This window comes from Austrofundulus limnaeus, unplaced genomic scaffold (genome assembly GCF_001266775.1).
Source record: "Austrofundulus limnaeus strain Quisiro unplaced genomic scaffold, Austrofundulus_limnaeus-1.0 Scaffold407, whole genome shotgun sequence".
In the NCBI taxonomy this organism is placed as follows: Eukaryota; Metazoa; Chordata; class Actinopteri; order Cyprinodontiformes; family Rivulidae; genus Austrofundulus; species Austrofundulus limnaeus.
The window spans coordinates 4372-13339 of NW_013952809.1; the positions used below are offsets into that span (position 1 = coordinate 4372).

At 39.8% G+C, this 8968-nt stretch overlaps 4 protein-coding genes across 4 annotated transcripts; 1 reads left to right on the forward strand and 3 right to left on the reverse strand.

The window, feature by feature from the left end:
• Window positions 1–1220: 1220 nt before the first annotated feature.
• LOC106528837 (histone H2A) lies at window positions 1221–1746 on the forward strand (the record flags this gene model as incomplete). The annotated part of the gene is given in 1 exon segment (XM_014024106.1): window positions 1221–1746. A coding segment is annotated over 1 exon segment (380 nt), but the record flags the coding sequence as incomplete, so codon positions are not given.
• Window positions 1747–2985: 1239 nt separating this feature from the next.
• On the reverse strand, window positions 2986–3591 carry LOC106528838 (histone H2B 1/2). The gene has a single exon (XM_014024107.1). The coding sequence runs from the start codon at window positions 3403–3405 to the stop codon at window positions 3031–3033; it is 375 nt and encodes a 124-aa protein (XP_013879561.1). The 5' UTR covers window positions 3406–3591; the 3' UTR covers window positions 2986–3030.
• A 1101-nt stretch (window positions 3592–4692) lies between these two features.
• On the reverse strand, window positions 4693–7517 carry LOC106528840 (histone H3). Its single transcript, XM_014024110.1, has 2 exons — window positions 7026–7517; window positions 4693–5071 (listed from the first exon to the last, which is right to left on the reverse strand). Exons 1-2 carry the CDS (start codon window positions 7354–7356, stop codon window positions 4740–4742), a joined length of 663 nt encoding a protein of 220 aa, XP_013879564.1. The 5' UTR covers window positions 7357–7517; the 3' UTR covers window positions 4693–4739.
• A 536-nt stretch (window positions 7518–8053) lies between these two features.
• On the reverse strand, window positions 8054–8892 carry LOC106528839 (histone H1; the record flags this gene model as incomplete). The annotated part of the gene is given in 1 exon segment (XM_014024109.1): window positions 8054–8892. A coding segment is annotated over 1 exon segment (588 nt), but the record flags the coding sequence as incomplete, so codon positions are not given.
• Window positions 8893–8968: the final 76 nt, after the last annotated feature.

Here is an 8968-nt window from a genome sequence, read left to right on the forward strand (position 1 = left end):
CCGCTTAACTAAACAAAAGGCCCTTTTCAGGGCCACACACTTCCACTAATGGCTGCTTTCCTTTATCTCTATCAAATTATACTATGAATATGTAAGTTTCACGTCATCCCAGGCCTAATGAATATATAGAAATTAAAGAGTTTGCCGTTTATACAAATACTTTTTCAAAACAGTGCACTTTAGAATATATGGAAGTGCTTTTCAAAAAGTTCTGGTATTGGTAGTATCTATTTCAGTATCGATCTACACATCACTATTAGCTACACTGCACTTTATAAAAGTGTAAATTTTTAATGCACATATATTAATCTTTTTTATAGCTCAAAACATTTCAAGGTTTCAATACTGATTAATTTTATTTGAATAAAACACTTTTAGTGGTGATAGATACAACACCAAACTCTTACCTACGTCTGCTCCAGATGGTGTGAATATAGCCTATCGTTTAGAACAATTTTTAATCTGTATACTTCAGTTATTTTTTTCCTTTTTTAAAATAAGTTTGAAATTATTCACCTTTTATTTTCATAATGGAACAAAAGTTTAATTCATCTTTTGTAGTGGTGGGGGTCGCACTTTTTTTTTTAAACTGTTACTTAACTTTATAATTCTGGTCAGACAAAAACAATTTTTTTCAGTTATACTAAACCACTAAAAGCTATGTTTTATGTAACTATGTTTAGTCTATTACTTTAAACATCTACATGAGTATTTAAACCCCCTATATTATAATTGTATCAATATTTGCGTGCTGGTCCAATACCAGTTTTACTTAAGATTCACAATTAAAATAATGCAACAAAAATACAAAAAAATAATAATAATAAAACCAACAAGAACACAAAGTTAATCTTAATAAATCAAATTTTACTAATTTTAATTTTGACAAGTTAAGTCACTCCTACAACTGTTTAAAGATGTCCTATCACAAGCACTAAAATGTGTTCAACACAAAGTTACATTAAGAAAAATACTATGTGTATAAATACTGTGACTGATGAAAACTGTCAGAGGTTTGGAGACAAAAATAAAACTTAAAGAAATCTTTCCTGGTTTTTGTAGAATATTTAGTGGATTCTATTTTTTTAATATTTATTGATTTGTGATATATTCTGTTGAAATTTTAGTGATATTTGAAAATGTTTCACAAATAAAATGGTCAATAATTAAACGTGTGTGTGTGTGTGTGTGTGTGGCTAACCGTTTGAAAAAGCCGCTGAATGAGAAATCAGGCCCCGCCCACTATTGGAAGCCTCTCACTGATTGGTGCGCAACCAAATCGACCCGCGCGCTCTCCGATTTAAGGAAACTCCGACTGGAGAGGGCATTTCATTTCAGTCTGTCTAAAGAAAGCTGAACTCTAACAATGAGCGGAAGAGGCAAAACCGGCGGAAAGGCCAGAGCCAAGGCAAAGACCCGGTCCTCCCGTGCCGGACTCCAGTTCCCGGTGGGCCGTGTCCACAGGCTGCTGCGCAAAGGCAACTACGCTCAGCGCGTCGGTGCCGGAGCCCCGGTGTACCTGGCCGCCGTGCTGGAGTACCTGACCGCTGAGATCCTGGAGCTGGCCGGVAACGCTGCCCGCGACAACAAGAAGACCAGGATCATCCCCCGTCACCTGCAGCTGGCTGTCCGCAACGACGAGGAGCTSAACAAGCTGCTGGGAGGAGTGACCATCGCTCAGGGCGGAGTGCTGCCCAACATCCAGGCCGTCCTGCTGCCCAAGAAGACCGAGAAGCCCGCCAAGAAGTAAACTGATACCCGCTGACCACCACAACACAAAGGCTCTTTTAAGAGCCACACATCCAGTCTGTAAAGAGCTTCATCCTGGCGTTATTTGTATAAATACACGTAATTCATGTCCAAGGACCTGCAGAGTGACATTAAGTGCAGTCCACAATAGTCGTTATAGATTTGAATTACATGAACTGAGGAAATATTGTTCAAAATGTAGGATTTGTAAATTAGTGACACATCAAGTTCACTTGTTACTTGTGATTTGTATATTTTTCTTGTATATAGAGTTATTTAAAATGAATTGAATAAATTAAATGTGCAAAAGCTCATATCCTTTACATTTCTTTTACAGCTTTAAGGAGTTGGCAGAGTCTCCGTCCTCTCCATCCACAGTTGTCTAAACATACATCTAAGTTGGTATTTTAAGTGATTTAATTCACAATTGCTCGTTTTTCACCATAGAACGAATTGAGTCATGTTCATAATTCATTCCTTGGATCATTGTTCATAAAAATGTCCCAAAACCTAATTATTTTGTAAGTGTTTGAGTGTCAAACTGTAGCTGAGCTATTGACTATGGGTGGGCGTATTTATACCAGTATCGATCCCATATTTATTTTATCTGATCAATAAAATTCCTCATATCATCCACCAGCAACAAAGTGTCATTTTGGCGTCAAGGTAGATTTGTTGTCCTGCATATTTCTGAACATTTGATTAGTTCACTTTGTGTTAAAGGGTTTGTTTTTTAATATTTGACATATGTAGCTTACACTTCAAGCTGTAGCTCCTAAATCCTTTAAATGAGAAAAGAACCTGCCATGTTTTGAAAAAGGAGCTTTAATCCTGCCCAGGTGAAAAAATAAACTATACTAAATCTAAGTATACTTGAAGCCGCAATAATCATCAGTATATTTAAAGTATGCTATTTTGGAACAACTAGTTGAATACTAAATGTTTTTGTTGTACCAAAGCACAATTCTAATTGTATTAAGTATACTTTTTTAATTATTGAAATGGAACAATTTCAAGTATACTAAGTTCACTTCAACATTTCACGTTTATAAGCATTAATCTTTTAATATAGTAGTATAATTAATTATAGTAAACCTTTGGTTTATTATTAGTAATTTTGCTATTCAATTTTTACGTGTGGTCCATTTTGGAGCCCATTTAAAGGTATACTGGATGGGATATAAAAGGACTTTTCTATACATTAAACACACAGAACTTCGCTCTTTACAGACTAGGTGGGTGGCTCTTAAAAGAGCCGTTGTGTTTGTTGGTGGAGCAGGTTTACTTGGAGCTCGTGTACTTGGTGACAGCCTTGGTTCCCTCAGACACAGCGTGCTTGGCCAACTCTCCGGGCAGCAGGAGGCGCACGGCGGTCTGGATCTCCCTGGAGGTGATGGTGGACCTCTTGTTGTAGTGAGCCAGGCGGGAGGCCTCGGAGGCGATGCGCTCGAAGATGTCGTTGACGAACGAGTTCATGATGCTCATGGCCTTGGACGAGATGCCGGTGTCAGGGTGAACCTGCTTCAGCACTTTGTACACGTAGATGGCGTAGCTCTCCTTCCTGGTCTTCCTCTTCTTCTTGCCTCCTTTGCCGGCGGTCTTGGTCACGGCTTTCTTCGAGCCCTTCTTGGGCGCAGACTTGGCGGGTTCAGGCATGGTTTCTGTCGGGAGTTCACTACTACGAGAATACCGATGAAGCGGGGCACACTCATCTTATACACACTGTAGGCTAATATCACTGTGCTGTAACCTGGCTGTGATTGGCTGAGCCGCTCAGCTGCCTCAGCTCTTCACTGATCTGCTCACTGAAATGTTGGTCCCGCACCTCTACCAACGATGCATTCAACTTTTGTTCCATTATGAAAATAAAAGAAAAAGGTGAATAACTACAAACTTATTTTAAAAAAAGGAAAAAAAATAACTGAAGTATACGGATTAAAAATTGTTCTTGTTTTGATGATTTTGGCAAAAAAATAAAGAATGGACCAGGCTGGGAGTTTTTAAAAGCCTCAGGAATCTTTTGCAGGTGTTTATAGCTAATTAGTTGATTCAGATGATTAGGTTAAGAAGTTGTTTAGAGAACATGTTCATGATATGCAAATTTTTTGAGATGGGGATTTTTGGTTTTTCTTTACTTTTTTGCCAAAATGATCAATATTAAAAACAATAAAAGGCTTGAACTACTTCAGTTGGTGTGCAATGAATCTAAAATATATGAAAATTTATCAGTACATCACAGAAAATATTGAACTTTATCACAATATGCTAATTTTTTAGAGAAGGACCTGTATGCGTGGCAGATCATTTTAACATAAAATCTGGTTCATCTGAGTGTCTGTAATTAAACTCTAGATGAAGGTCCCCCAAACAACCAGCTCTGGCCAAGGACCTTCTTGCAAACCCACAAACAATGGTAGAAAAATTTACAAAGTAATAACTTTTAGAATATTTTTCATTATTCAAAAATTATATTCCTTTAGAATAGGAATTGTGCTACACATGAGGTTAGGGTTAGAAAGAGTTTTAAATGAAATAAACTTCTTCCATGTTTTATTTATAAAGCAGTTATTTGAAAAACGCATTTTTTTTAGATTTACCAGACACATCATGTTACATCAGTATGGGATCAGTATCAGCGATACCAGCGAAATTTTATTTAGTATCAGTAAAAGTAAAATTGTTAGTATAGAACATCCGTAGTAGGAAAATATGTAAATTCAATGAAAAATGTATTTCACTGAATGTAATAACATGTCTGAAGTATGCATTTTGAAAAGCACTTCCATTTTGATTATAATCCTAAAAAGTGCAGTTTTGAAAATATTTGTATAAACTGCAAAGTACTTAGACTTCTATATGTTCTTTAGACGTGGGATGATAGGAAAGTTCATTTATTCATATTACAATTTGATAGAACTAAAGGAAAGCAGCCATTAGTGGAYGTGTGTGGCCCTGAAAAGGGCCTTTTGTTTAGTTAAGCGGGTTGAAGTTTAACCTCCGAAGCCGTACAGAGTACGACCCTGTCTCTTGAGAGCGTAGACCACATCCATGGCGGTGACGGTCTTCCTCTTGGCATGCTCGGTGTAGGTGACGGCATCACGGATGACATTCTCCAGGAAGACCTTCAACACACCACGGGTCTCCTCGTAGATCAGACCGGAGATACGCTTGACTCCACCGCGGCGAGCCAGACGACGGATGGCGGGCTTGGTGATYCCCTGGATGTTATCACGGAGGACTTTACGGTGACGCTTAGCGCCTCCTTTCCCCAGACCTTTACCTCCTTTTCCTCTTCCAGACATAATGAAAGTTATCAGAGCAACTTGTGAACGTGTGAACCCGGACTCACTGATGTTTATGTCAGAACAGAGGACGTGTTTGAGGACAGGGGAGGAGCTTCTTCTTCCCTGATGACTCATAAATAACTTTGTTCTTTTTGGCGCCGCCGAGTGTGTGTGTGTGTGTGTCTTTCTCTCTTTTAGCAAAATATCTCATGATCCACTGAACGTATTGTCATCAAACTTTCACATATTAATAACTGCATGAATCTCTGAAACTGATTAACTTTTGGATTTAATCCAGTTCAAAATGACGCCACAGCAAAGCATCTTGTCAAACATAAACATGTCTCATATATTAGTACATATTACAGATAGTGAGCTAAAAGGTGTTTAGCATTGGAGAACAACACATTCTGAACCTGAACAGTTTGTACACAATTAGTCAACATTTTGACACTGGCTTTTGGAATAGACTGAATGTTTGCTAAAAATTTCCTCAACTTTGCTAACAAGACCAAAACCTGTACGAGATTAAAACCAATCATTAACATGGTAACTGCTCATCTCTCTTGAGTGAATTAAATATTGGTTAAAAAAAGATGTGGAAGGTTCGACAGAGAGAACAACTCAAAACAATGTGGGGGCAACACTTAGGTGTCACAAATATGTATTTGGTGTCTTAAAAATACAAAAAAAAGCTTTGTGAACTTTTGTCTCTTTTTTCATTAAGACTGTGAGGTTTTGTCTTGTGAGCATTTGTTTGTACACGCAGGGCCTCAGGTCAGCTGATCAGAGGGGTCACACATCTTTGTGTTGCTGCCCTCTAGATCCCTCCAATGAGCCATTTATTTTATCCTATTTCTAATGTGCATGTTATCTTTGAAACAATGAATCCAAAAGAAACAATTCTTAAGAATATACAGTTTATTAGCTGCTGCAGCAGAGACAGACACAAACCTCTCATTACATAGAGGTAATTTAACATTAAACATGATGAAAACTAAGCTAGTAAACTCCTCTGATAATGTCCAGCTTTTAGTCAAACTTTATTCTTTAAACAGAAAAATAAGTCATAATTTCCGCCACAGGACAGTTCAGGAGATCCATCAGCTAGCTTAGCTTCATGAGCTATAACTTAAATACAGTGATGACATTAAATCAATCACTGAGTTGTTTTTAATCAATGAAACTCTGTTTAAATAAACGAYGACAAAGTRCACTCTGATTATATTTATTTCTGTAGAAAAGTAAACTGTTCCATTCAAGTCAGTGATAAATTGTCACTTTTATTTCATTATCTCTGCCATAGAAACATGATGCAACAAATTAAAATGAAGAATAATCTCTAAAATTATAATTGAGTGTTTATTTAAATGGGTAAAAATATGTTTTTTAAAATACACCAGAATGAAGGGAACTGAATCAGGTGAATGTTTTATCCTTTATGTAAATAATTTATTTTGAATAAAAATAAAATATAAAGTATTTTAAGTTGAGCATGTGATTAAAGTATAAATTATTTCACCACAGCAGAAACATCTACTTTGTAAGTAAATGTAGTTGAAGTGTGAATAAGAATGAAGTTGTAGGTGACTGGTATTCTTGACAATTAATTTTCAAAATGTATTTTGATAGTTTAATGCTCATTGTTGTTTCTCCTTAATATGAAAGGATTATATGATGACGAGTAGGAGCAGCTAGTCCAGCTCTGCATCTACACATACAGCAATTTACAAGAGAAAAATGAAGTCATGGTTGTGAAAATTGTAACTAACTCAACAGTCATGAATTAATTGATTTTTATTAATAAAATATGAAAAAAAATTATGTCTAAGTGTAAATAAGAAGCCAGTCTTTAGTGCAGCTGTTTGTGGCTCTTAAAAGAGCCGTTGTGGTTGTTGTGAACAGGGCCGTTTTAAGCTCGCTCTCCACGGATCCTGCGGGCCAGCTGGATATCTTTGGGCATGATGGTGACCCTCTTGGCGTGGATGGCGCACAGGTTGGTGTCCTCGAACAGACCCACCAGGTAAGCCTCGCTGGCCTCCTGCAGAGCCATGACGGCCGAGCTCTGGAAGCGCAGGTCGGTCTTGAAGTCCTGAGCGATCTCTCGGACCAGGCGCTGGAAGGGCAGCTTGCGGATCAGCAGCTCCGTGGATTTCTGGTAGCGACGGATCTCTCTCAGAGCCACGGTACCGGGTCTGTAACGGTGAGGCTTCTTCACGCCGCCGGTGGCCGGGGCGCTCTTACGGGCGGCCTTGGTGGCCAGCTGCTTCCTGGGGGCTTTGCCTCCGGTGGATTTACGGGCGGTCTGCTTGGTTCTTGCCATGTTTCTGWGTGAGCGGCAGAAAAYCGAGTTGGAGTCCCGACGAGCCGCGCTGCTCTTTTAAACTCTGAGCTACTGCTGCGACACCGTGACGCACCAGCTCAGCTTCAGCTCCTGGTTGGTTCAGCCTGTTCCTGGAGCGAAGCTCCGCCCAGAAGTTCGCTGCTTATTGGACGAAACGTGGGCTCGAGAGCCCGCGGACATTCAAAGAGGACCGCGCGCAGCTCCGTCCTCTTCTGATTGGTCAGTCGCTGTGCAGAGAAATTAGGAGGGAAGTAGACAAGAAGTAAACAAAGACCCGCTGACAACAACAACACAAAGGCTGTTTTAAGAGCCACACATCCACTGTGTGAAGAGCTTCATCCTAATTACTGTTATTACAGCTAGTGTCRCYATTAGACTCTTAATAAATCAGTAGATTTGATCATTGGTAATAAACTTTTTACAGGTTTTTGTATATTTGAAAAGCAAATACACACTCAAATTAAATATATTGGAAAAGCTTGTGCATTCATGTGTACCTAAAATCACAAMAAGATATTTGTAAATTATTTTATCATTTAGTCTACCAATTTTGTAAATATAGGAAGTTGTCATTTTCCATTTTCCAGTAGAAAATGCAGCCATGTTTCAGGTAAATAATCCACAGCCTTTAGCAGATGTAATGTGGTTAAATTGGACTTGTTATTAGACAAAGTGATCAATCAGTACAAACTGTTTTAATATTGTAAAAAAGGACAATATGTACAATTAATTTATAAATATAATTGCGCTATAAACATGGTCCCATCATCCCTTCATTGTTACACAAGTGTAAATATATAGATATAATACAAACATTTATATTTTTAAAAAATGATAGTTTGACTTGTTTTGTTGTAAAAAGGAAAGAGCAGTTTAGAGGATGTGGTGGCTCTTAAAAGAGCCTTTGAGGTCTGTAAAGCTTCATGTTTACTTCTTCTTAGGAGCTGCCTTCTTGGCTTTAGGTTTGGCTGCCTTCTTAGCCGGAGACTTCTTGGCAGCTGGAGCCTTCTTCACCACCTTCTTGGGGCTCTTGGTGGTCTTCTTGGGGCTTTTGGCTGCRTTCTTGGCCGCTGCCGCGGGCTTCTTGGCCTTCTTGGGGGACTTCTTAGCGGCCGCGGGCTTCTTTGCTGCTGCCGCCGCCTTCTTGGGCTTCTTGGCCGCTGCGGGTTTCTTGGCGGCGGGCTTCTTGGCTTTAGGAGCGGGTTTCTTGGCGGCGGGCTTCTTGGCCTTGGTGTCGGCCTGCTTGTTCATCTTGAAGGACCCGGACGCGCCGATCCCTTTGGTCTGGACCAGGGTCCCCTTGGTCACCAGGCTCTTGATGGCGGTCTTGACGCGGGCCTTGTTCTTGTCCACATCGTAGCCTCCGGCGGCCAGAGTCTTCTTGAGGGCGGCAGCGGACACGCCGCTGCGCTCCTTGGAAGCGGCCACAGCCTTCACGATCAGCTCGGACACGCTGGGACCGACCTTCTTCAGCTTCGTGCTCTTCTTCTTGGCTGCTTTGGCCGGAGCGGGAGCCGGAGCTGGAGCTACTTCTGCCATTTTCCTCTTCTTCTCTTCGTTTGCCTCTATAAAACACTGAGCGAGTCAGACT

Coding starts and splice junctions, on each gene's coding strand:
- LOC106528838 (XM_014024107.1), bottom strand. CDS start 3,405: ATGCCTGAACCCGCCAAGTCTGCGCCCAAGAAGGGCTCGAAGAAAGCC.